Below are 27,204 nucleotides of genomic sequence, written 5' to 3'. Positions count from 1 at the left end.
CTGTTGCAGGAATGCCATTCTGAGTGCCAGCATTATGAAAAAAGTCCTTGAACATTTTATAGTGAGGACAGTTCAGGAGTTAACTCAGGAAATTAGATGGAAATGCATGGTGACATGACAAGGATATTACAGGGCCCAAAATAATAACAGCCCCCATAAGAAAATGACTTCAATTTTCATGATAAATGTAAAGTATTTTGCTGTTTTTATATTGTGTTGCCATGTCTCAACCAAGATGGTGTTCTAATGTGGGCTAAAATTGCAGTGACAGCATGATTAAGTTGTCATAGCTACCCGTGAGTCATGGGTGTAAAATTGTAGAAGTAGAGACAAAGGGGGCCTAAGATGTTAGGGGGCCTGGTTGCTACAGAGTGCTTGTCTTGCCTAGTCGTGCCACTGAAAATGCAAATTGCACAGCTGCAGTGGTTTAGTCTGAGAACACTTCGCCGACTGCTCATAAGATGCAATGCTGAAAAATTAATGGGAGATCAGGGAAATGGGTTCCTATGGTGAGAGACTGAGAGCAACAGTGGCCTCTAGTGACACAGATTAGTATTACAGGGAAGGACTTTATAGTGGCTTCTGCAGGGTTGAAATCCATTGGCAAAACATACAGGAGGGTGAGGGTGACGTGCTGAGAGGCTCCTGGGCGCTTGTACGGGGAGCTCAGTGCTGCTGGACAATAGCGGCCCTGTTCTCTAGTTTGTGGAGGTGGCGGTCTGTCTTCGCGCATGCGCTCTGCGCTGCTCCGCGGCTTTAAGCGTCATGTGCCTCGAGTCAGCTGACACGGGCTGCGCGGACGAGACGGTCCAGCTGTGAACGCGGAAGTTTCGCGTGGAGGGATGAGGCACAGCGTCTCCCTGGGCTTCTTTTCGCGGGATAAAGGAGAAGCAGCGATGTGGGCTCAGTGCTGAGAAGCGCCTCTGTGTTTGGATGAGCTGAGTGAGATTAGTCCAGTCGCCGCCGCGCTTCTCTGTGACCCGCTTCCCAGATTCCCAGATTCCCGCAGACACTGCGCACCTGCGCCAAGGTAACGCACTCTGACCGTATATGCGCTAAACCTACCAGACCAGCCTCCGCAGAGCCTGGGGAGGGAAATGAGGGAAATTGGAGCGCGTCCGCCTTAGTCTGAACATGGGCTCTTAAAAACAAGGTTCATGAGTCTCTATAGGACCAATAGTTCTTCAAGCTGACGGAGAGTGCGCTGGGTATGGTATAGAAACCTTTAAAATGGTTCTGTGTAGCACCAAAACTACAGGGGGAGGATCTGATGGCCTGAATCTCTTTATAGGAAAGTACTACCAGTATTAAAACTACAGGGGGATGATCTGATGGCCTGAATCTCTTTATAGGAAAGTACTACCAGTATTAAAACTACAGGGGGATGATCTGATGGCCTGAATCTCTTTATAGGAAAGTACTACCAGTATTAAAACTACAGGGGGATGATCTGATGGCCTGAATCTCTTTATAGGAAAGTACTACCAGTATTAAAACTACAGGGGGGGATGATCTGATGGCCTGAATCTCTTTATAGGAAAGTACTACCAGTATTAAAACTACAGGGGGATGATCTGATGGCCTGAATCTCTTTATAGGAAAGTACTACCAGTATTAAAACTACAGGGGGATGATCTGATGGCCTGAATCTCTTTATAGGAAAGTACTACCAGTATTAAAACTACAGGGGGGGATGATCTGATGGCCTGAATCTCTTTATAGGAAAGTACTACCAGTATTAAAACTACAGGGGGGGATGATCTGATGGCCTGAATCTCTTTATAGGAAAGTACTACCAGTATTAAAACTACAGGGGGGGATGATCTGATGGCCTGAATCTCTTTATAGGAAAGTACTACCAGTATTAAAACTACAGGGGGGGATGATCTGATGGCCTGAATCTCTTTATAGGAAAGTACTACCTGTATTAAAACTACAGGGGGGGATGATCTGATGGCCTGAATCTCTTTATAGGAAAGTACTACCAGTATTAAAACTACAGGTAAGATATTGTGCCATCCCTCCACCAGCTGGTGCTCCTGTAGGAGTGCAAAGAGGCTCTTGATAAGCGTCGCGCCTGCGGCAGGAGAGACATTCGCTGTAAGCAGTTGTCGTTAGTTTAATGATGTGCACATGTTGCTTTGTCATGTTGTGCTGGGCTGTGGGTTAGTCAGCGTGATGTCGGCCTCTGCTCTGAAGGGGAAGTGTATGGTTCGAGGTGATCTTCCTGCTATCTTGGCTGTTTGTGGAGGTTCTTCTCGCTGCCCGTTCAATAAAAAAGCATTGAGTCAGCACCTTCACAGACACTACAGTACTACTGTAGTACTACGTACTACAGTACAGGTAGGACATTTCGATAGTCTATAGTTTTATTTATTTTATTTGTTTGTTTGTTTATTTTTGTAACCTACACAAAGCCACCTGATCCTACATGTGGCATCAGGCAACATATTCATAACCATTTCATGTAATAACTTTCTGTGATGAAGCCCACGGTGGTGAAATTGCTCCAGCACTGTCAGCAGTTCTGACTCAGCAAGTTTCTGTAGAACGGAGCATCTGTAGCATTTGTCATCAAACCACCAACCGGACAGATCTCTGCACGTAACTGAATGCCTGTGACTTTTGATCCCTCAAACTCTCCTCCTCTGTGATGGACACGCGGGCTCGGGAATACTTTGGGAAAACTTGCCAATAAGCACTGTTCGTTGCAGCATCCTGAAATGCAAGATTGAGTCTTTTGATGTTATGCAAAGTAGAAATGCCTCAAATACTTGCAAACGCTCATTGAAGAACATTTTTAAAAAGTTTAATTATTTGCTGATGCACCCCTTCTGGCTCCTTTTTATTATAAGACTCGATTACATCACCTTTAAAACGTTTTCCGGAATTCTTCCGTTGGCCCTGTCCAAACTTATTTTGGGATTTGTTGCAGACATTTAATGAGTGTATATTTACAAAAACGCATTGAAGTTGATCAATTAAAACATTTTATAATTTTGTTTTTCACTTTCAAAGCCAGTTTAAATTTGCATTTCTCATACTGTCTCATTATTTCCTGCAAACCCAATTTCAAAACATCAGCCTACTTTATCCAGCAGAGGGTGAGTCTGAGTGTGTAGTTGGTGTTTTACATTCATGTGTGTGTGTTTTTGTTTTGTGATGAACGATATATTCACATCTTCCACTGTGAACTTCAGAGATGGAGTCGCTGGTAGATGTTTCCCGCCTCCTTGGAGCTTCTAACAGCACCAACAGCTCCTCCACTGAGCTCACCTATGGCTTTGTGTCCTGCGCTGTGTCTGTTCTTTTCTACGGGAGCAACTTCGTCCCAGTGAAGAAGATCGACACCGGTGATGGTGAGACACGAAAACACTTCATTACTTCTGTAGGAAAAACTGAGTTAACCTTCAGAACCAACAACGTGGTCCTGACTTTGTGACGTGTGAAACGTATGGAACACAACAATACTGGATATAGGGACGTATGGTATTGACACTAGGGCTGCAGCAAACGACTAATTTAATGGTCGAATAATCGATCGTTCGATTACTGAAACGGATAATCGATTATTCGGATTATGAATCACTACATTACCTGAACTTATGTAGCTATGAGCTTTTAAATTTAGCTTGAGGTTGTTTTATGCGTTAAATGTAAACAGTGCAGTCTGAGCTCTGCTAATTCTTCGACGCAAGCATGAGCTGCATTCTGAGCGTCGCAGCAAGGGGCGCTATAACGGCATGAATCGACCTGTGAATAATGGTTACTTCTCTGATTCAGCTCCATTCATGATTCCAGAGAACCTGCATTTGGGAACAGAAAATGTTCCAGCTCAGCTCAGAGCATCGCAGGATGGCTTATAGCCCCACACACTCCTGTCCTTCACACACTAATTAGTGTGCGGTTTGGGTCTTCACCCAGTGAGCTGACGAGTTTCCTCTTCAGGCGCTCCAGCATGGAGGATGTGCTCCGTGCCAGCCGAGCTCGGCTTTACAAACAGCGCAACTGGCAACCTTTTTCCTGAGTCCAGCTCTCACACGTTTGAAGATTTAGTTTGAGGCTGCCATCGCGCTGTTTTTAACTCTCCAGTGAGCGGTTATGTAAATGCGTTCTTAATGAGCGTAATGACGTCACCAACTAATCGACTACTAAATTAGTTGGCAACTAGTTTGGTCGTCGATTTCAGTCAAATGTTCGTTGCAGCCCTAGAGGAGACACGCTGAATTTATAATTAATTAAATAAATGAATGAATAGAGCGATGCGTATCTCCTTGGTGCAGCCTGTCGGTAGTATCTATTCTTCCACACGTTTGTAAAAGTTCATTTAAGAGGAAAGGTCAGGAAAAACAATGACAACAGGATTTTACCAAACTTTTCGGAATGGGACTCCAAGACTTGGTAGACCACCAACACTGTCACCACCAGATAAACAGTACTTAAAACTTTCATCTTTGAAATAATTATAGAGCACCTAGCTCTATTTTTGACTTTGTCAATGTTGGAACTTTTTCGGCCTTCTATAATCTTCCTATTGAAGAGACACACTGCACCTCTTTTGTATGTGGATTACATTGTCCTCTATATTTACGACCTATTTCTAAAATGGTATGGAAATATTGGAAAGTTAGAAAGCCTACAGAACTAATTCTGGTAAATCTCTAGTTCTCCCATCAATTTCCCAAAACTGTAGATTCAAATGTAACCTTTTGAAAACGTCAGACAGGTTTAGAGCTTTGAATATATACGCATGCATGTTCGTGTATATATGATTTTTTTTTTTTTTTTTTTTTTTTTTTTTTTTTTTTTTTTTTTTTTTTTTTTTTTGTAAATTGAATTGAGTTTGAATGTCGGAGCCAATGAAGAGTGATTCATAACTTTTATTTCAAAATAACAAAGCATTACTAATACTAATCATATCAATAATGATCCTTTATCTGCAGAGATCCTCCTACATCCCTTAAACCATCTGCTAAACATGCTCATCTTCTTGTTCTTCCCTTTCTTTTCTTTTCCACTGCATCCATACACAGAGCTTCTACTCTGGCTCTCTTTGGCGCTTTCATTGCTTTTCCTATCCTCTTTAATCGTCCTCTCCTTTCTCCTCTGCTCCTCTCAGGTTCTCTCCCTCAGACTGTCTGAATGCACTTCAGTCATTAGGCATCATCTAATTTTAATCCTGCAAGCAAAAATCTTATAATTGGTCAACAGAATAAATGCTGGCGTTGTCTTAAATGGTGTCCTGTTTGAACGGTGTCCTTTCATTTCGCTAAAATTGTTTTATTTATTAATAAGTTTCACATTCATTTCCTAATAATCGTGATTCTTACTTTCTCTCCCTTCCTCTACCTCTCCCCTCGTACACCTCACTTCTTCCACCGTCTGCTCAGCACACTCTTACTCTTTTCTTCTCTTTCTCCTCTTTTCCACTGCACACTTCCATGGAGCTTCCGTTCTGCTTCTGCTGGTCTTCTCCTGCTCTGAGGTTCATTCTTTGAGTTCTCTCCGTCCTCTTTCGTGCTCCTCTCTTTTCTCCTCAGCTCCATCTTTTCTGTATCTCCAGCTTTTCATCCACCTCCCTCCTCAACTCCTTTACGCTCCCTCATCCACACTTCATGGCTCTCTTGGTAGAGCTTTAGCTATATCTTGTTTTCTTTTCTCCGTCCTCATCCACCAGATTCTTCTCCTCAGCTCCAGCTTCTCAGCCTCCTCCTGCGTATATTGCGGCAACCATTTCTTCTGTTTCATACTCTCCTCCTCGATCTTCCCTCTCTTCTTCCATCTGTTTCCTCTCCTCCGTCATGATCCTCCTCTCCTTCTCAAGTTTCTTCTGTTTGTCCTCTGCCCTCTTTTATATATTCATCCATCTCCTTTCTCTCTCTCTCTATCCTTTTTATTGTATTCCTTCATCTCCGTTCTCTCGCTCTCGATCTGCAACCTCTTCCTCATTCCCTTATCTCCTTTCTCTCTCCTTCTCCATCTCGGAGATCTTTCTCCATCTCCTTCATCCTCTCCTCCAGCGCTTTTTGTTCCTTCCTCCAGATTTTCTCCTATTTTAAGCTCGCCTGTGATCAGAACAAATGGGGTCGCCTCTCGCACCCTGTGGTAGATAAAAATGTCCAGAACCTGATACATCCTGTGAGCCTTCTTCTCTCAAATTACTGGATCCTCCAAATTATGAGGTCAATAAAGAGTTGAAATACGGATATTGCTACATGTAAGCTAATGCTGAATGCTAATGCATGCTGAATTGGCCTCCTCCTTAAAAACTGCGATCCCCAGCACCTAAAGAGCCATGCCATTTCTGTATAGTAGCATACATGAAGTGTGTTAGGAGAGGGGAACATGTGAACATAAGGGTTGGCTTTTCCAGCAGAACGTGGGCAGGAAAGGTCAAAGGGATCTGAGATGTCCCTTTTCAAACATGTAAAAAAATCACAGGCACCGCTGTTTATAAGCATTAGCAGTAAAACGCTTGGAAACGCTCACTATTTTAAAACTATAATATTCCAATGTTTTACATGTCCAGACTGGGCTGCTAGCAAACCGACTGTTATACATGATACTGATACAACTTGAGTACCTTACCCTGCTAGCTCGCTAGTTAACGAGCTAAAGGCTACACGGCGTGCTCCTTGGTTCTAAAGCAAAAGCTCATGGAGATACGAAGCAGCTCCTCTTCCTCTCTCCAAGCTGATCCATGTTCCATTAGGTTTCTCAGAAATAGTTTTACATGGCTTGCTAATTGGCTCCCTAGCCTAGCTGAGGGCAAGTCCATGCATTTCCAGTGGCTTGTGTAACAGAGTGGTGAGTCAGAGTTGGCAAGAGTGACACAACCAGTATTAAAACTAGACCCAAGAGAGTTACAGTAGGGAAGCGGGCCTATTTTCGCACCAGTAGGCATAACGTATTGTCATGTCCGCGGGTGTGATTGTAATTGAACTGCTCTGTCCTTCGGGTCAGAATGAGCAACAGCATGAGAATAACAAGGGCTGCCGTTTTCCCTTGAGCAAATAATGCAGTCGTCTTCGGGATGAGTTTAACAATGAATGCCTTCTGGACGTTATTACACCTCCCACATCTTCCTCCCAGTACATGGTTTAATCTGTGGACGAGCTAAATCTGCCTGAAATCGTGCTTCAAATAATCAGCCAGACGACTGGATGGACCCTCTGATTTTTGTCTCTGTAGAATTAGTGCTGATCAATCTGAAGTGCTGGGAACATGATGTCTGGCATAAATCAGCTTTAGCTCAGCAAGCTGCACGTTAATAGAACCGCTACCTGACGAATCATCATGCCATGTGGACGAAGGCTTGTGTCCGGTGTGTTAATTAAGCAACGGAACGCGAGAGGAAATGTGTTATCGGGAAATGACATCATTAAGTTCTCAGCTTTAGCCACATCCCCTCTGGGTTGTTCAGATGTCGGAGGGGTTTAACGCAGTCTGGGCTGTAACCCTGGCGTCCTACTGCAGCCTTTATTGGCAGTTTTACCAGTGCTTACTAAACACTGGTGTATGTACACTGCAGGTAGTCTTATAGATGGCTGAAGAGCTATGAAGAAGGTACCTTGCTTAGGAAATTGAAACTCAAGCAGAAGTAAACAAATAAGTAATTTGCACAATTGGACCTCAATTTGGTGCGAGTTGCCTTTTCAATTGACTTAAGTGAGTGCTACTGTCTACTAGGCTCCCAAATCACAGCTCTCTCATTGACGTTACCATGTTTCTGTGTGTGTTTGTGTTGCTAATTCCCTCTATTGTACATCGGTGGACTGTGTAAAATAAAAAGGGTTTATAGTTATTCATGAGGCATCGTAACTTTTGTGCTAGGTGAAGCCCCATGTTGTGCAGTAAATGCCCTTTTTATTTTTTCACCACTGTTATAGATATGCCACTATATCCTGAGAGTGTATAAAAGTGTGTGTGTGTGTGTGTGTTTTTAGGCATGTTCTTCCAGTGGGTTTTGTGTGCTGCTGTATGGACCGTGTCTCTGGTGGCAAATATAATCTTGAGGAGCCCAAAATTCTGGCCTTTGGCAATGCTGGGGGGGGCCATTTGGGCTACAGGTAAGGAGGGCTTTACTCCATTGTATCAGCAGAAAGGGTGTAAATGTATTAATACATTGTAAAAATATTTTATGGTTATACCAACCTGTTACTGCGCCTTATGGGCTCCCACACTTGATTTAATTCTGAAGGATTTTTAGTCTTTTAGTTTGTTGTGCTTAGAGATGAAGTGCCATGGATGTTTGGCATGAATTTAGAATGCTTTAAACTAAATAAGCTGAAATGTGTTTACACAGATTTAAAATGTTTTAAAATACAATTTAAGGGCTTAAAGACAAAGCGCCCAAATGCTAAATAGAAAACTTGATACTTAAATTCATTCATTATGTTGGTATTTGAATTATTTGTGCCAACTGTAAACTTTAGAACAATTTACTTTATTATGGCTGTACATCTTTCAATCTGTTTTCAGACTTTTTTAAAAAATCAAACATTTTCTTCTTGTATTCTACTGCTCTGCACATACAAAATGTGACCTGGAGGAAATATGATTTATTTTTAACCAATACTTTTCATACAGAAGTGATGAAGTCAGTGAAGTCTAAGATAATGATGCAATTAACCACTTTCTAATCAATCGTAATCCAGTTGTGAGGTTAGTAATGATGATGTTTGATGCTGCATGATAGCATTGATAATGATGCTCATGGGTCTATAAGGTGTTTGTTTTTTACTCTGTAGGTAACATCACTGTGGTTCCAATAGTGAAGACCATTGGTCTGGGGCTGGGCATTTTGATATGGGCTTCTTTCAATCTTCTTATGGGCTGGGCAAGCTCACGGTAAGCACAGACCTCAAATGCAGCAGCGCACGTTCTTATTCATTTAGTGGTGTTTCAAGTGGTAAACAAGCCATTTACACATTCAGCACTTTGACCCTTGTCTGTTCATTGTGATAAGAGAGGTCTTTGTGGTTTTTGGTGAGCCCCAGTCCAATCACTTCTCACTGTTCTCAGGTTTGGCTGGTTTGGTATCGAAGCAGAGACGGTTGGCAAACCAACTCTTAACTACTGTGGCGCTGGCCTGTGTTTGCTGAGGTAGCACACACACACACACACACACACACACACACACATATATGCATTCGTGTTTTGAAGAATTGTGACCAACTAAGATCAGTAGCTTGACTTCATTTTTTGCATTAAATTAAAGACGCATACAAGATTAAAAACACAAGGGCTTTTCTGGGGCCTACATCATAATAGTAAATACAGGGTGTCCCAAAGTAATTGACCTCATTTGAGATGGGAATATCTGAGTAACTACATGTCCTAGGCAAACAAAATGAAATGGGCTTCATGTTGAACAAGACAAAATTTATTTTCCAAAATTTGAACAAGGCATTCAGAGGGATGGAGACTTTATAACAGATTTCACATCTTCACAAACACGACACACACAGTCGGTAGTCCAGCTCCTGCCAAACACGGGTTTCCAGAGGAGCTCTTCTTACAGACTTTCTGGGGCTTCTCACAAATGTTTCTCAAACCTGATTGATCTCTTCCAATACCGGTGGTCTTCCAGATCCCTTTGCCCTGCACATTCCTCTTTTAATTTTTTGTGGCATGTCCAAATCTGCTTTCCAGATGGTGCATTTTTTTGTTTTATTGAATTTTCTCAGTCATGTTGGAGCATATTCGAACACACAACGTGCTGTTTCTTTTCTAGTGAATGCCATTCTTCAATTTGGGGGGATTTTAACTTGTTTAGTTTTTACACATTTTGTTAAAATTCATTTGAGGGAGAATTGACCAAGTTATTAGACTAAGAAGTTGTCCCTTTTTTGGGACACCCTGTACTGTAAGTGTTAGATTCAGTCACTTTGGAATCATCTTGATCATGATGTGTGTAAATGATGGCTGTGTTCTCCACACAGTGCCATCGTGTTTTTCTTTGTGAAGACCGACGTTCAAAGACCCGCCACGTCTGAAGAAACGCCACTACTAATAGACAACGTATGTCATTTTTGTGTCGTTGCTGTGGGAACAAAACCTCTTATCTCTGAAACTATAACTTTACAGGCGAGGGGAAAACATTCTTAGAAGATAAAGGGTGTTGTTCTAACAGCTCTAGGGTTCTTTATCTTTAATCAAACATGTTATTAGATCATTTAATTCTACTGCGCTGTGTAGTTTTAGGGTGACCTACTCTGGTTTCTCTGTTTCAGAGTGCAAACTCGTCCAGTCAGGGCTCAACAGATGATTCCTGGGTGGACATGTTGTCACCACTCGCCAAACGGCTTGTGTATGTATATAATCTACCGATGTGTTTGGTGTCTGAGGTTTGCTTCATCTTTTAAACTGGAGCTGCAGCGTTAACAAGAAACGAAAGCTTGTGTTCAGTTTGCACTGTGAGGCCTTTATGTCTAAATCGGTGCCTTTCTAGGTGTGTGTGTGTGTGTGTGTGTGTGTGTGTGTGTGTGTGTGTGTGTGTGTGTGTGTGGTGTTCTTCAATAAACATTGACAAAAGTACATCACTAAAACAGCAGGCATCTGAATACCTGAATTTTGTCTCCATGTTTATGGATAGGCGTGTCGGAACTAATGTAAGCGAATCTGTCAGAGATGACTTTACAGGGCAGTTTGCTGATTGGTCACTTCCATTGTTCCATGGCTCCATTTAGAAGACTAGAGAAGCAAACTTCTGACATCAAACATGTTTTGGCTTGATTGCATTTGGGATAAAAGGAAATTGTGGCCTTGGTTTGAAGGAGCAGCGTTCTGCTCGCTTGTCCTGATGTCGCTTTTCTTTGTTTTTGCTTCTTTGATAACAAGGATTTGCGTTTGTTTGTGCTAAATAATAACTATGATCTTCCATTTATCCTCCATTTGTGTTCTCAAACTTCTCAAATTCTCAAAATGGTTAGCAGCTGCTTTAACGCTTTGAGTTTGTGTTAAGTTCATCTGTTCTGGGCTACTGTAGAAACATGGCGACACAGTGTGGCGACCTCTGTTGTAAGAGCAGCTGCTCCCTATGTAGATATGAACTGCTCATTGCAAGCTAAAGAAAATGCAGTGATTCATATTTCCAGGTGATTTTACACTAATGAACACGTGATTTTCTGTTTCTGCTAATGGATCTCCATAAATCTTACACACTGCACCGGTAAGCAAGATTCTCCGTCTGTTTTAGGGCAGTTCTAACTTTATCGGGCTGAGAGAAGTCAACTCTTGACTTGATGTTCTTCGTTCGGTGAACTGATGTTTCTTCATCTTGTGTGTTTTTCAGTGGGTCAGGACTTGCTGTAGTAGCCGGAATCCTTTATGGCTTCTCGTTTGTCCCGGTGCTGTACATCAAGCATCATGCATCTGATCCAGGTGGCCCGTTCAGTGGGGCCAGTCAGTTTGGTAAGACCAGGTCACCACATCTCTGTTAAAAATGATTATTAACCTTGATTGCCTTTCTTACGTTTAGTTTGATCAGTTCTCACCCAAAGCTCATGAGTAATGAGTAGATGATTATATTAGTAATAAGCAGAGAAACTCTGTTGAAAATGCAGATCATAAATGTTGATTTGAACCGCATGTTTGTACATAGTTTTACTTAAAGAAACACCAGTTTTGTCATTTCAGACAGACGCAAAAGGGCAGACTTGTTGGTGCTGAATTCCAGACATATGTAAATGCAGACTGGGGTCTGTACCGATTAGTCCTTGCGCAAGACTCCCAACACTACCTGTCTCTGTTGTTCTGGATGAGAGCGTCAGCCAAATGCTGTTAATGTGATTATGTATTTATGAATAATTGGCTTATGTGCCTGTAAATCTGTTTTTATTTGGACTTTGTTTTGAAATACATTCATACAGTCTGATCCAGATTCATACAGCCTGATTCAGGCCACCACTACCACAATGGTGTCACTGCAGTGCTTAGAATGATCCCTCACCCAAATGGTACCTGCTCTGTGGGGGTCCTGGACATTAAGAATCGTGTTAAAATGAACTCAATCAGTAGTGGTCATTCTAATCAGCAGTCTGAGCAAATTATTGGTGTGCTACCAGCTCTACATACTTTTGGACAGATGTCCGTCACGGTTGTGGATAACATCATGAATTGGTCAGCTTCACTGAGAGAGACTCCGGTTTATTTCTGTTGCTTTGACTGCGCCGATGACTCATTTTTGCTTGTCGTTTTAGATCTGGATTACGTTTTTGCCCAGTTCAGTGGAATCTTTCTCACCAGCACAGTGTATTTCCTCATCTACTGCGCCTTCAAAAAGAACAAACCTCAAGTCTTCCCTAAAGCTGTGCTACCAGGTAAACCATACTGAGGATACCCACTAAGAGCCTGGCAGGACTCGCCTGCTCCCGGATCTGGTTCAGATTTCAGATTTGGGTTTACACAGCCCACTTGCCATTTTTAACAGAGGATGTCCTGCATTTCTTCAGCCTTATTATGCCTTACTTTATTGTTGTTGTGTATTTTTACACCTTTAAAATGCCTTTAAAGTCTGGCAAACTGGAATAATCGTGTATCGTGTTGCTGACAGAAGTTAGTGCTGAGTTTCACACTCCTGTCCATTGAGCTAAATAAAATGCTCACTGATTTGGGGAGGTACAGATTAGTGCAGCCAAACAGACGTTATGCTATATAACATATGGTCCTTCAGGGGTTCTTCATGAAAGAAAATGGTTCTGTATAGAACAATGTACTGTCCAGAAACCCTTCAGATTGATGCAGAATGTGCTATAGATAATTCTCTATAGAACCTTCTTGAAAAGGGTTCTTCTATTCATACAAGCTTCATGTCCTTTTCTAAAAGGTTCTATGTAGGATCATCTACAGCACATTCTCCATCACTGTCATTTAATCATGCACAGGGGTCTTTGAGTGTTAAAGGTTATAAAGAACCCTTGAAGGACCATGTAAAGTGTGTATGAGCACCACACTACATGAGCACAATGCAGGATGGAAAGTTTACTAAGTCTAAAACCTTTTTGAGATGAACGGTTTTGGTAAAGCTGAATTTAAGAGTGTGGGAAAAGGTAGTTCTACCAGTTATGTTGGCAGGAACGTCATGGTTTTTAACTGAAGTTCCCCTTTCGCCGTTTACAGAGTGGGTGTTGCACCGTGTTTCAGGTTGAGTCTGGACAGTACTTTGTCCAGCTCTGGGTGGTTCAGATAGATTTGTATTTGTTTTTTAGGGCCACATTTAAAGCTTTAATACACGCACTTTGATGTTACTTTTGCTGTCTTAGGCCTTTATATGGCAAGGTGTCAGGATCCAGTCTTATTTGCTGATTCTGTGTGCAGGTTTTGTGTCCGGCGTGATGTGGGGCGTGGCCACATGCTGCTGGTTTCTGGCCAATCACTACCTCAGTCCAGTGGTCAGCTTTCCTATCATCACCACGGTGAGTGACCGCTCTCACAGCCAGTCAGATTACAGTACTGATGTGCTGGGACGGCTGTTATTTGATTAACCGACTAATTGAGCCAAGGTGCCTTCTGAAATTTCCCAATCGCATCACGGCGTCGTCGTTCATAGTGCCATCATTTGTGTGACGCGTGGTTTTCTTCTCTTTATGGTACAGCAGAAGATTGCATTACAGCATCATGTCACCCCTATGCTTGCTGTAGTGTTTTGCAGTTTGACCTCACATATGAACGTTTTCCCCATTACCTTCTGAACTGAGTCATTTTAGTGAAAACTGTAAATGGAATTTAGCTAAAGTAGATCTGTCCTTTCAAGAAATACTTAAATATCTTATAACTTCTATCAGTAGTGTACTTGAATTATATGTAGACAATACCAAAGTTATTTGATTACGTTTATTTAGGGTTAACGGAAACGCACCTAAAATATACTCGTCTGTACTTTATGAAATCTAGATTTTTTTTTTTTTTTTTTTTTTTTTTTTTTAGTAACACATTTTAAGATTCTTGAGTATGCTGTAAGGAATACACGTCTACATATGTATGTTTTTAATATACTTCTAATGTTCCAAAATAATACGTTTAGCGTGCATCAATGTATGTTTATAGTGTAAGCCTTAAAAGTATGTACTTCTCACTTAACACTTAAGTTCATGTTTTTATTGCTTAAATGTATTTCTTTCACAAGGGCAGATCTAATGTGGACATAAGCTGTAAAAAAGCTCTGTGTGTCGCCTCACAGGTTCCTGGCCTTATTGCCGCCATTTGGGGTGTTGTAGTGTTTAAGGAAGTGAAGGTAAGCGTCTCTCTGCGTCTCTGAAGCTCTGCGTTCTTTTGGAAATGCTGAATGTTTTGCGTCTCTTCTTCTTCAGGGTCTGCGGAATTATCTGGTTCTTATCCTGGCCTTTTGTCTGGTGCTGGCGGGGGCGTTACTGACTGCGTTCTCCAAACTGTAGTTGGATGACTTCTCCACAAGGGGGAGGCAAAACACCAAAGCAAATCAATGGAGGGTGAATGCAGTACTGCCAGTTTTAACTTTATTTGAAAGATTTTAACAATCGTACCTCTTAGCAATATTTTGATTACTGTGAACGAAACAGGAGTCACAAATGTGTACGAGACAGATTCACAACTCTCGAGGCCTTTTAAGACATTTTATTGAGGTAAGGCAAGAGGAAGCCCTTGAATCATAGGCATTAACCTCTTTGTTCATATCATACAGTCTGGGTTTGTTAAATTGTAGTGATATAATGCAGAACTTGTGCCAGTGCATTTTGTTTTGTCCAATATACACACGGTTACTGATTTTATAATATAGAACATAATTTTTCTATGATGTTTACAGCCGGGAAGGACCTCATTTTCATGACGTGCTTTTTGTAATTGCACTTTATAATAACTCATTAGGAAGCTGAGGTTTTCATATTACTAGTGATGGTTAAGGGAAAGAACAGAAGTTTGAATGGGTGGCATTTTACAGACACATTTTCATGTAAGCTAATTGTAAACATTTCTGTGCGTTGATTGCTGGAATTTGTGTAAGGTTTTATTATGGAATAATGTTTTTAAAATTTGCATCAGGGAATAAAGAAGTACTAAGAAAAGTGTTTGACATGCGTTTAATCCTAATGTGCAGACGAATTCATGTTTGCTTCATTCGTTATTGTAATATCAGTATTGAGAACATGGCCCATAGGTTGTTGGGCCTTTTTTAAGCACACGGCCATTATCGAGCCCCATGATGTTAACAAAAGCCAAGACTATAGGCATTGCATGTAGTGACCTACTGGCCTGTAGTAATGAAGCTTCTCAGAGTACGAGTGCTGTCTGTTCCTATCAGTAAAACTCAGAACTCTCGCTCAGAGAAGCTTTGTGAATGCAGGTTATGGTGGGCTTGCTTTGTACTACCAACCCCAAACATCTCCAGACTTCTTCTTGTAGACTGCTTTTTGATGATCTGTACAAATGTTAGTAAAACTACACATATTTAGGCTGCAGCAAATGACCACAGCTTGCCCTGGCTGAAATCTATTGATGAACTAATGGAAATCCAAGCACAAAACAGTCTCAGATCTTCATGGCATGGCTGAATCTATAACTATAAGGATGACCTGATTGACCGCAAATATTATCTTCACAAGATCCTAACAAGGTCTTGACTGAAGAACTCATATAGTTTAGAATTAGCTAAACTATCCTGAGGAATATTCAGAAAAATGATTGTGGGTTTGTAGGGATGGGGCACAGTATCTTAATCTGGACCTGCTTCGTGGAATGGGTTGCACAAGATGTTGAAATGTTTGAGATTCTGGTCCATATTGACATGATTGCATCATGCAATTCCTGCAGACTTTTTCATGGAGCAAATATCTCCTTCTACCACGCCCCAAAAGGGTTGGGATAGGATTCAGATCTGACTCGGAAGACTGCCGAAGAACTCATTTTCTGGTTCATGAAACCAGTTTGAGATTTTTACTGTGACATGGAGCATCATCATGCTGGAAGTAGCCTAGTTATTAGAAGACGGTAAATTGTGGTCATGAAGAGATGAACATGGTCAGAAACAATACTCAGACTGTGGCATTCAAGCAATGTTTGATTTGTATTAACAGGCCCCACTATGCCAAGAAAACTTTCCCCACACCATTACACCACCTCCACCAGCCTGGACTGTTGACACAAGGCAGATTAAGTCCATGGAGTCATGCTGTAGGTGCCAAATTATGACAATTATGCAATTTAACCCCAACAATCATGCCACAGTCAAAATCAATCAATCACTGAGCTCATGGTTTTCCTCCATTCTGACAGCCGATGTAAACGTTCCTAGCTTGTGTCTGCATGATTTTATTCATTGCACTGCTGACATACGATTGGCTGATTCGGTAATCGCATAAGTAGGTTTACAGGTGTTCCTTGAAAGGTGCTGGGTGAGAGTATATGCAAAAATAAACATCCTACACACATCTTAGTCAAAAACACTTCAGGAAGAAATAGATTTTTTTTTTCTTCATTAGTTTTTCATCTGAAAAACTAACTTTTTTTTTTTTTTTTTTTTTTTAATATATTTATTTATACGATTTTCATATTATATGCTTCCATAATGTTAACAATGATTCAGCATTTTTAAAGACAAAAATAAAAAATAAATAAAAATAAAATAAGACACAATAAAAAGCAAGGGGCACAGTACAGTAGGCTCACAAACATCCTCAGAATCAACTGAGCAGTGGTAATACATAAGATAGGTTAAATAATAGGTAAATAAAGCAGCTACGGTGAAACACCTAGTGGTTATGCGCATTGGCTAAGTACTCCAAAAAAGGGTTCCATATTTTACAAAACTTTTCCAAACTACCAGACAACACATATCTGAGCCTCTCAACATGCAACACATTTACTACTTCTGTCAGCCACATTTTAAACGTAGGTGGGATGGATGATTTCCAAAGCCTTAAAATGATCTTCTTAGCAACTATCATACCATATGTTATAGCAGATTGTATACAATTATCAAAATTTTGAAATGCCATGGAATAACCAAACAAAGGCCTTTCAGGGTCAGGAGACCTGAAAAACTAACTTAAACAGGATGTTGCGAAGAGAAAGGAAAAAGTGGAGGAAGTTAAGACACATGCTTGGACTATTACAACAGGAGGAAACTTTTTCTTGCACAGATTAATCAGCAATGGATTAAGGGCTGACCACAGAATGACCGCATGCAGCCAGAGCTTTCTTCATGATATATTGCAACACTGTTATTGCAACACTGAGTCAGGAGGACACATACTAGTAATTTAATAAATTCTTGTTTTTTTTTTTGTTTTTTTTTCTTTCCATTTTTCAAGTGCTGATTGCTTGGCTTTACTGCTGTTGAGTGCTGTTGGGTTGGTGAGCTGATCAGCTCATTGGCTGAGTTTAAGTGGTTTACACTCAACGATGGCCTGACTGTACATTGCTGAAAGGTCTTATAACTGGAGTTCAAAAGTGCAAACATTATGACAGCAGTGTTGAAATATTTTACATAGTTCAGTGCTGAGAAAATGAATAATGAATTCTAATTTTGTATAATAGCTCAGTAGGAACCTATTCATTTTTGGACTACAACATAAGACTATATTATATACTAAAACTAATACAAAGAAACCTTACTGTCAAAGGCTTTAGTATTCCAGACAGTATAAAATTAATAAACCCTTTTCATTATGTTCATAAGTCAGTTACAGCATTGATGTTTACTGGTCAGTTTTGTCCCTGAATGGCTAAATCACCTCAAAACTGTCCTAAACCTTGTGTTACTCTACAATTTGTATTTGACTATACTTACAAACCCATTAACAAAGATGAACTTGTTTTAGTGTATTTTACTGTTCATAATCTTAAAGTAGTGTATTTACATTCATTACAAAACACATTTTAATGCATTTTATGGGTTTAAATTGCTATTTTGGATGTAGGAGCCATATATATTCTAGTGGACTATCACTTTCTAGCATGTATGTACTTCAGATATTGTATTTGTGCTGATGGCATTGCATTATAAATATATTGTGACATACCATTCTAGACATGAATGCCTCCCTTTCAGCATATTGCTGCACATTGGTTTTATCATCAGAGGGGAAGTCCTCAGGCTCTGAAGTGACTTCAACATTGCTCTCTGTTTCAGATGCGACTTCTTCTATTACCAGCATTTTGTAAATCTTGGCCTCTTCTTGATCAATGATTTTATGGATTTTATAGACTGTGAACCTCCTTTTAGCCACAATGTATTTTAGAATATATTTTGTCGAAATAACTTTTAATAACATATTTCTTACAATTAAACGAATTGCAGCTTTACTACATCATTTTTACTATTAAATGAAAACATAGTAATACAAACATTCTGCTGTGGGGATGTTTCAGGGGTTGTTTACATTTTGGAGCCAATGAACATGAACAGTCAAGTAATACTCAGTTAAGCCATCACCAACTTGATCAATTCGATCCTAAATCAACAGATTTTATTTAAAAATATAAAACGGTGGTCTCAACCTGTGGGCTGCGACCCCCCCAGTGGGCCGTGGTGCTATTGCAGAATTCAAAAATGAGTTGTGCTATACATTTAAGCAAATTGTAAATATGATAAATCTTCTTCTTCTTCTTCTTTCGGCTGCTCCCTTTAGGGGTCGCCACAGCGGATCATCTGCCTCCATCTTGCCCTGTCCACTGCCTCCTCTACTTTCACACCAACCATCTCCATGTCCACCTTCACTACATCCATAAACCTCTGAGGTCTACCTCTTCTCCTTCTACCCGGCAGCTCCATCTCCAACATTCTTTGCCCAATATATCCACTATTCCTCCTCAACACATGTCCAAACCATCTCAACCTGGCCTCTCTGGCTTTATCTCCAAACTGCTCCACCTTCACTGTCCCTCTGATCTGCTCTGAGTGAATGTTCAGGCCATGAGTTTCAAAAGACAGATGCAGTGAAAGGACCAGTTTATTAAGGTTCTATTCAGTTATAATTCAGTTTTTGGTTACCTCAGATGGAGGCGTCGCACTCGGCTGGTCTCGCCATCAGTTTCGCCATCAGAGTCCACCTTACCCTGAGACTGAAAAGAGACCATTAGATCATGGTCTTGAGGCTGGACTCATGTATTACAACACTACTTTTATGGAAGGCAGACATGAGAAGTGTGTGACGTTGAAACCTGCAATGGGTCAGTTTTGACCCAGAGCACCACAGGAGGCCTGAGTTTAACACGACTGACTCAGGAAAACTCAGGAGGCTCCATTTTCAGCAATATCAGGCAATGTTGACATAATTTGACACTTTAAATGGACATGAATCTGACTCAGATCAAGCACTGGACATGTGTCACAACTGCTTGATGGATGTGACGACACGTTGAGGGTGAGTGTGTCAGCCGTTTCAAAATCCCCTTCCAGAACGATGTGATGAAAAAGGAACTTGGCCTTGAATCAGTGGGCAGCAGTTTCATTTTGGTAATCAGACGGAAGAATTTGTGATATAGACGGTATGAATTCATGTACTGATCAGATGACCTGCTTTATTTCTGTAGTCATATCCTATTATTTCCATGGTAAACGGTGGTTTCCCCCTTTTCACTAGCCACAAGTGCTAAGTTGTGTAATCTTCAGAAAAGAAGTTCTGCTTTCTGTCTCAACAACAGCAGCAGTATTTGTGTCTGCTAATAACCCAGGCCTACAGACTGCACACTACATAGCAGGGACTCCATCTTAACACTGATACACATGCTTTTACTGGAAATGCCCTTGGGCTAAATATTGGGCAAGAAATTGCAACTACTTTATTTGCACCATACTAGCTAGCCACCATGGGCAGTTATTCATAATAGGCTTTAGATACAAAGTGCAGAGTTAAAGCACTCCTGCACATTTAGATTGATTGATTCGTTTTGGTAGCTGGTAGCTAGCTAATTGGCATAATGCAAAAAGCAATGCTGAAAAGCAATCCATTGCTGATTTGAGTCTAGAACATGGATTGGTTTAGCTCACCGAGTAAACTGTGTGAAAATGAGCAGGGCTGCTTTGATGGTGTTCCTAGATTTAACTAGCTAAACAAATCAATCAGTTGGTCTGAAACAGTGTTTTAACCGTTAACTAATAACAACCCCAATTCCAGTGAAGTTGGGACGTTGTGTAAAACAAATAAAAACAGAATACGATGATTTGCAAATCCTTTTCAACCGATATTCAATTGAATCCACTACAAAGACGAGATATTTAATGTTCAAACAGATAAACTTTATTGTTTTTGCAAATATTCACTCATTTTGAATTTGATGCCTGTAACACGTTCCAAAGAAGTTGGGACAGGGACAGCAAAAGACTGGGAAAGTTGAGGAATGCTCAAACACCTGTTTGGAACATTCCACAGGTGAACAGGTTAATTGGAAACAGGTGAGTGTCATGATTGGGTATAAAGGGAGCATCCCTGAAAGGCTCAGTCGTTCACAAGCAAGGACGGGCGAGGTTCACCACTTAGTGAACAACTGCGTGAGCAAATAGTCCAACAGTTTAAGATGCAACTGCAGGAATTTAGGGATTTCATCATCTACAGTCCATAATATCATCAAAAGATTCAGAGAATCTGGAGAAATCTCTGCAGGTAAGCGGCGAGGCAGAAAACCAACATTGAATGCCCGTGACCTTCGACCCCTCAGGCGGCACTGCATTAAAAACCCACATCATTCTGTAACGGATATTCCCACATGGGCTCAGGAACACTTCGGAAAACCACTGGCAGTGAACTCAGTTCGTCGCTCCATCTACAAGTGCAGGTTAAAACTCTGCCATGCAAAGCAAAGCCACATATCAACACTCTGCACGTGTTACAACAGCGTGGCTTCGTAATAAAAGAGTGCTGGTACTAGACTGGCCTGCCTGCAGTCCAGACCGTCTCCCACTGAAAATGTGTGGCGCATTATGAAGCGTAAAATACGACAGCGGAGACCCCCGGACTGCTGAGCAGCTGAAGCTGGACATCAAGCAGGAATGGGAAAGAATTCCACCTACAAAGCTTCAACAATCAGTGTCCTCAGTTCCCAAACGTTTACTGAGTGTTAAAGGAAAGGTGATGTAACACAGTGGGAAACACGCCCCTGTCCCAACTTCTCTGGAACGTGTTGCAGGCATCAAATTCAAAATGAGTGAATATTTACAAAAAACAATAAAGTTTATCTGTTTGAACATTAAATATCTTTGTAGTGTATTCAATTGAATATGGGTTCATTGTATTCTGTTTTTATGTTTTACACAACATCCCAACTTCATTGGAATTGGGGTTGTAAATCAATTAGCTAGCTATATCAGTCAGTCAGGTGTTTTGAGGTGTCATACCTGTATTTTGATGGTGTACAGTTTACCTCAATGGTTTTGAGGTGTTTCAACTGTGTACCTAGATTACGTTAACTAGCTAAATCAATCTAAAACGACCAGTGGTGTTTCAATGGTGTTCCTAGACTTGATTACACCGAAATCAATCAGTTGGTCTAAAATGAGGCATTTTAACTGCGTATCTTTGCCCAGTAGCTAATTCAATTAAAACTGCAGTGGTGGGATAAATTGACTCATGGTCATTGTCACTGAGTTAATAACTGATAATGGTATGGTTTCCCCCTCTCTAAGTTGCCTCACTGCTCTCAGTTCCTGATTTTCCATTCATTTCAACCAGTGTTACACCATCAACCATGCAACTACATTCAGGGCAGAGGCTAAGCATGACAACCACATCCAGGCTGTGAGTTCAAAAGCAAAGGTCCTCTGGGTGTCGGAGCACTTCATGTCAATGAATGTAGACATGGACTTTCGAAACGAACCTATTCACGCTTACCAAAATGTAGAGACACTACACAAAAGCTCTCGCTCGGACGCAAGACATGCTCAACGCAGAGGTAAGAGTACAACTTACCTTCACCTGCCGTCTTTACCTGCAGGAGCACAGAATGTATGCTATATCGGTTGTGTTTGTGTGTTTAGCGTTCAGGCTGGCTGCCCTGTGCATTGGTGTGATGTGTATTCTTCAGGCGACGCTCAATATTGTCCTGAGACTATACTGTAAGTTACCTTCAGTTTTTGGGGGTCGTTAATGGGTTTAGACCAGTGGTGGACAGTAACAAAGTACATGTACTTCATTACTGTTCTTAAATACTTTGTCTAAGCTTTTCCTTTTTTAAAAAACAACTTCTACTTTCATGCCACTACATTTCAAAGTAAATTATACCCTACCTAGGGTGAGCAGCACTTTGTTACTTGAAAGTAGAAGAAAATGGGAGTTTCTGTAATATCTGAAAGAATATCAACTATCAAACTGATCATACCACACGTTACTAAACTTCCCCCTTACATTCCAGTAGTCAATCATAGCTTGACTTGTGCTCTGGCACATCTGACAAGCCTTCAAAATAAAAGGAAATGCTTAAAGGTTGTCATTGGGGTATTTTTTTTATCTGAGACCCAGTTGTTTTACAGTTGTTTTACCTTTGATTTTTAATATATTTAAAAGCAAGTACTTTCATACTTTAATTCAAATAAAAAAGAATTCTACTTGTACTCAAGTAATAATTGGCCAACAGTATTTTTACTTTTACTCAAGCATAAGATTTGTGTACTTTAGTCTAAAACAGTAGTGGATAATGTGCTTTTATCTGTGTTTCTAATTGCTTACATTTTCAGTTACTTTTCAGGTGGACACGAATCTGTTATATACTGGCTGCAACAATCAGTCTGTGGAGAGAGACCAGACCTGTTGCAACAACCTGGCTAAAGAGAGAGACCAGTTACAGGCCAGTATCACCAACCTGGCTAAAGAGAGAGACCAATTACAGGCCAGTAACACCAACCTGGCTAAAGAGAGAGACCAGTTACAGGCCAGTAACACCAACCTGGCTAAAAAGAGAGACCAGTTACAGGCCAGTAACACCAACCTGGTTAAAGAGAGAGACCAGTTACAGACCAGTTACACCAACCTGGCTAAAGAGAGAGACCAGTTACAGACCAGTTACACCAACCTGGCTAAAGAGAGAGACCAGTTACAGGCCAGTAACACCAACCTGGCTAAAGAGAGAGACCAGTTACAGGCCAGTAACACCAACCTGGCTAAAGAGAGAGATACACTCCAGAGGAAACTTTCTGAGCTTGGTTAGTGATTTGTAGTACTTACAGACTTACATACTAACATTCTTTCCACATTTTCCATCTGAAGGACCCTTTCACGATGCAAAGAGCCGTTTAATCATGCAAAGTGTTCTGTGAGTGTTCATGATTCTATACGCAACTTTGTTCGCTAAAGAACCCCTGAAGAATCTTTTGTAAGAATGTAGGGAGCATGGTTTGATTCCACTTGCCCGCTTAAAGAGAAGCATCCCTGCAAATCAATGCAAAGTTAATCTGACTGATCGCCCTTATCCTATGATTGTCCTGATCCTGTCCGGTCTCTTCCAGGGGCACAGGGCATGAGGGGCCACCGAGTGGTTTAATGAGTGTGAGAATTATGTAAATCGCATGCTATGGCCTTCACAGTCACCAGATCTCGACCCAGTTAATAATAGATTATATAAATAGGTAGATCTTATCCCACCTATAATAGATGCTGAACCTGAGACAGGGCTCTCCATCTCCATCACCAAACACCACCTGAGGGAATATCTACTGGAAAAATTCTACAAACTGTTTTTCACTGTCACCTGTCTGTACGTTCAGAATTTTACTTTAGAGAGCAAACTGTATCTTAATTTATTCCACGAACAGATGGAAACATTAACAAGGCGGGATGGATGTACTTCAGATCCAGTATTTACTACATGTCTACTGAGAAGAAGAGCTGGACTGAGAGCAGACAAGACTGCAAAAATAAAGGAGCAGACCTGGTGATCATAAACAGCAGAGAGGAACAGGTGAGAGAGAGAGAGAAAGAGAGAGAGAGAGAGAGAGAGAGAGATGGGGAAGAAATGTGAATTTGCTTGTATCCTACTATGAACCATGGCATAGCCATGCTATTAACATGTTACGTCTTAAGCTGATATGAGTTGCTGTGATTTGGCCAAAACATGAGGGAAAAATACTTCTCTGATGATGCTAATTTCTGTTAGGTCAGGTGAGAGTGATGTGTGTTCTCTCAAAATTGGTCCCATCCACTAGAAAGCAAAATGTGATTGGCTGATTTTCCTATCACTTTGTAAGGATGCTGATGAGATCTTGCTTAGTTTTATCTACTGAGATACTAGACATTCTTAGGCCTTCTCTTAAGGGCTAGAGGCCTGAGGGTGCCTGCAGAGAAAAAAACCAACATCATGAGACTGTGATGAAACTGTCATGAGACTGTCATGAGACTGTCATGAGACTGGTAATGGTAACGTGACACTGTTACATTGCTGAACAAAATCTGTCATGACAGCCCATAACAGCTCTTGACATCTGCTATGACATGTTTATGTCTTGGTTATGTTAATGTTACAGGATTCAGATTTAGGGGGCAGTCGTGGGCTGAAGGTCAGGGATCTGGCCCTGTGACCGGAAGGTTGCCGGTTCGATCCCCAGAGCTGACAGTCCATGACTGAGGTGTCCTTGAGCAAGACACCTAACCCCCAACTGCTCCCCGGGCGCTGCGGATTGGGCTGCCCACCGCTCCGGGCAAGTGTGCGCACTGCCCCCTAGTGTGTGTGCGCTCACTAGTGTGTATGTGGTGTTTCACTTCACGGGTGGGTTAAATGCGGAGGTGGAATTTCTCCGTCTGTGGGATTAAAAAAGTATCACTTCACTTAAAGCTTTACCAATTTGTGCATCATCAATTATTATACCTCAACAGGAGTTTGTTGAAATGATCAGGAAAGGTCAGGAAGCTTGGATTGGCCTGAGTGACATTAACCAAGAAAACGGCTGGAAGTGGGTGGACGGCTCGACTCTAAACACAAGGTAAGAGATCCCTGACCTAAAATGCTGGTCATGCAGTTGCTAACTCTTGCTCTCAGTCAGCTGTAGTGCACGATAAAAGGACAGAACAATCTTTTTTCCTTTGCTTTCAGGTTCTGGTGTAGCAGGGAACCCAACAATTATGAAGGAAACGAGGACTGTGTTATAACTGGCTATGTTCCACAAGATGGGCGACCCGTATTAGATATATTAAATACATGGAATGATATTAAATGCTCTGTCCGAATCAGTTGGATATGTGAGAAGAAAGTTTCCATTTAGAGGGAGCAGCATTGCTTAACTTACTGAATCCATCGAACGCAGGATGTTTTCGCTGGACCTCTTTTCAAAACTTGACGTGTTTTTAATCACACATGTCCACTGAAGTGCGGATGATGCCTGGTAAGCTTTGTGATTGATTGTTCTCAGATTCTGCAAGTGAATCTCGAATAGTGATCTAACATTACTAATTGTATGCCACATGGTGGGGGTGTATTTTTATTTTAATTCTTGGTGTGATGAGGCAAATGCATTGCCCATCACCAGAGACTGTGTATGTGTGTATAATACCGAACTGTAATACTCACTTGTTGTGTGGTTCCATAGCAGAGTCAGCAAAAGGGAGACTAATGGCTAGTTCATGGGAGGGGTGATGTTTTAAACCTAGTTCCCAGAAAATAAAGAGGTTAAGAAATGTGCACACTGTATTAAACACCTTTACCGGTAACATATTAAGGAATTATGAGATTGATTGTGATTTTATTTACCTTTGTGTTAACCCACTCTTAGAGGACAGCAACACCCACACGAGGTTGAAAGCCTGATTACTGACAGTAGAAATTTGGCTCAGGTGATGCAGGCATGGGGCTAAGCCTATAAGACCTATGGGAGAGGTTTAGTGAGGAGGCTAGCTCAATAGTACTCACCTCAGACTGAGGCAGCTGAGGGAAATCTGAGCAGAACAAGTCAGAAGTGTAGTAGGACTAAATATATTCACCTGTCCGGTTAATATTTTAACGGCCGTTTTTTTCCGTTTATACAGTTTTTCTTTTGTATGTTTTGCATGCTTGTAAATAAATCACTGATCGTTTGGACAAGAACCACTCGAAGTTGTCGTATCTTCAACCTTCAACTTCAGCCCTCATACCATTCAGTCACAACCTACCCAGTGACTTCGTGTCTCACGGGGTTCAGCGAAGCATCGTCACATTATGGTGGCAGTGGTGGGATTCGAACCCACGCCTCCGTAGAGACACTTGGTTCAAAATGAATTAGTTCTATGTTTTATTTCTGACTGCAAGAGGAGAACGTAATGAGAGAAAATCAGCATCAGTAGGTAACGTCTGTAGGCAGGTCTAAAGGAATTGTTGAGACAGCTTACTTCATGTTATTGGCCATGGGTATGACATTATTAAACCGATATCAGGATGAAAGATTATTGTTATTGTGGAAGGTTATTGTTCAGATACAGGAATATTTGAGTTGTTTCATTAACTGAGCAAGTACAAAGACCCTCCTGCTCCTAAGAGAAGCTAATACTAATAATTTTATGAATTATGAAATACTGGCTTCTTCACACAAATAGTGCAGTGTGTGTCCAGCTATTGTGTGCATGCGGTTGAATCTCAAATATCTCTCTGTTGGACATATTAGGCACTGCTTGGGTTCAGAAGCCTTACATGTAAGACCTACATTGCGCATTATGTAGAGAGTAGGGAGCCATATGAGATTCAGACTATAAATACTACGCTTTTAAATGGTTCACGTTGTTTCTTTTAGAGATGAATACTGAAATTCTGGGCTAGTTGGAGCTTAGGGTGGGAGGGTTTTAAGCACATTTCAACCTGGCAACCCTGCCATGAGAGTTCAAACAAAGAACAATCTCCTTATCAGAAAATGCTACCAACATTAGAAGAATATTTAAATCCAATTATCAGGGGGTAAGTAGTTAAGTAAGTAGTAGGTAAGTATTAAGCTGAGTCTGTACTGTATTGACATTAAAAACTCAATAAAACATTTGAAATATAATGTTACCATGCTTAGGGCGGTCGTGGGCTGGAGGTTAAGGAACTGGCCCTGTGAAACTGGAAGGTTGCTGGTTCGATCCCAGAGCTGGCAGCACATGACTGAGGTGTCCTTGAGCAAGACACCTGTTAGGAAGGGTCTCCTAGAACAGTGCTCTCCCTCAGAAACCAGAGAATGAAGCGATAAACCTGCTTGGCAATCCTACTAAGTCCCAAGACAGAGAGAGCTCTCGATGCAATAATGAACAACACTCTCGTAGAGAGATGAGAGTTTTATTCATAAAGCACACAGAAGAA

At 41.1% G+C, this 27,204-nt stretch overlaps 2 protein-coding genes across 4 annotated transcripts; both read left to right on the top strand.

Moving 5' to 3' along the window:
• The first annotated feature begins 771 nt into the window (after positions 1 to 771).
• Positions 772 to 15,044, top strand: tmem144a (transmembrane protein 144a). Its single transcript, XM_017724925.2, has 12 exons — positions 772 to 1,030; positions 3,201 to 3,359; positions 7,947 to 8,069; positions 8,751 to 8,850; positions 9,025 to 9,105; positions 9,945 to 10,023; positions 10,236 to 10,312; positions 11,297 to 11,415; positions 12,204 to 12,323; positions 13,321 to 13,418; positions 14,183 to 14,236; positions 14,313 to 15,044. Exons 2-12 carry the CDS (start codon positions 3,203 to 3,205, stop codon positions 14,394 to 14,396), a joined length of 1,092 nt encoding a protein of 363 aa, XP_017580414.1. The 5' UTR covers positions 772 to 1,030; positions 3,201 to 3,202; the 3' UTR covers positions 14,397 to 15,044.
• A 3,826-nt stretch (positions 15,045 to 18,870) lies between these two features.
• LOC108443983 (C-type lectin domain family 4 member K-like) lies at positions 18,871 to 25,983 on the top strand. 3 transcript variants are annotated; one of them, XM_017724916.2, is made up of 7 exons: positions 18,871 to 19,343; positions 21,648 to 21,867; positions 21,953 to 22,030; positions 22,649 to 23,113; positions 23,723 to 23,868; positions 24,780 to 24,886; positions 24,997 to 25,983. In XM_017724916.2, exons 2-7 carry the CDS (start codon positions 21,756 to 21,758, stop codon positions 25,163 to 25,165), a joined length of 1,077 nt encoding a protein of 358 aa, XP_017580405.1. In that variant the 5' UTR covers positions 18,871 to 19,343; positions 21,648 to 21,755; the 3' UTR covers positions 25,166 to 25,983. The 3 variants fall into 3 exon arrangements, with proteins under 3 accessions (XP_017580405.1, XP_017580404.1, XP_037388607.1); XM_017724915.2 differs by having other exon boundaries at positions 21,602 to 21,867; XM_037532710.1 differs by lacking the exon at positions 18,871 to 19,343 and having other exon boundaries at positions 21,379 to 21,867.
• The last annotated feature ends 1,221 nt before the right edge of the window (positions 25,984 to 27,204 follow it).

Source organism: Pygocentrus nattereri, chromosome 22 (genome assembly GCF_015220715.1).
Source record: "Pygocentrus nattereri isolate fPygNat1 chromosome 22, fPygNat1.pri, whole genome shotgun sequence".
NCBI lineage: Eukaryota > Metazoa > Chordata > Actinopteri > Characiformes > Serrasalmidae > Pygocentrus > Pygocentrus nattereri.
Note: the sequence above shows the minus strand (reverse complement) of the source record. Positions and strands in the feature narration are given on the sequence as shown.

Excerpts from the sequence above, each read along its gene's own strand:
- tmem144a (XM_017724925.2), top strand. The coding sequence starts at position 3,203 with ATGGAGTCGCTGGTAGATGTTTCCCGCCTCCTTGGAGCTTCTAACAGC. Across the intron at positions 8,851-9,024 it reads ATGGGCTGGGCAAGCTCACG|GTTTGGCTGGTTTGGTATCG; the intron begins GTAAGCACAGAC and ends CACTGTTCTCAG. Across the intron at positions 9,106-9,944 it reads GCTGGCCTGTGTTTGCTGAG|TGCCATCGTGTTTTTCTTTG; the intron begins GTAGCACACACA and ends TTCTCCACACAG.
- LOC108443983 (XM_017724916.2), top strand. The coding sequence starts at position 21,756 with ATGTCAATGAATGTAGACATGGACTTTCGAAACGAACCTATTCACGCT. Across the intron at positions 21,868-21,952 it reads AAGACATGCTCAACGCAGAG|CGTTCAGGCTGGCTGCCCTG; the intron begins GTAAGAGTACAA and ends TTGTGTGTTTAG. Across the intron at positions 23,114-23,722 it reads GAGGAAACTTTCTGAGCTTG|ATGGAAACATTAACAAGGCG; the intron begins GTTAGTGATTTG and ends TTCCACGAACAG.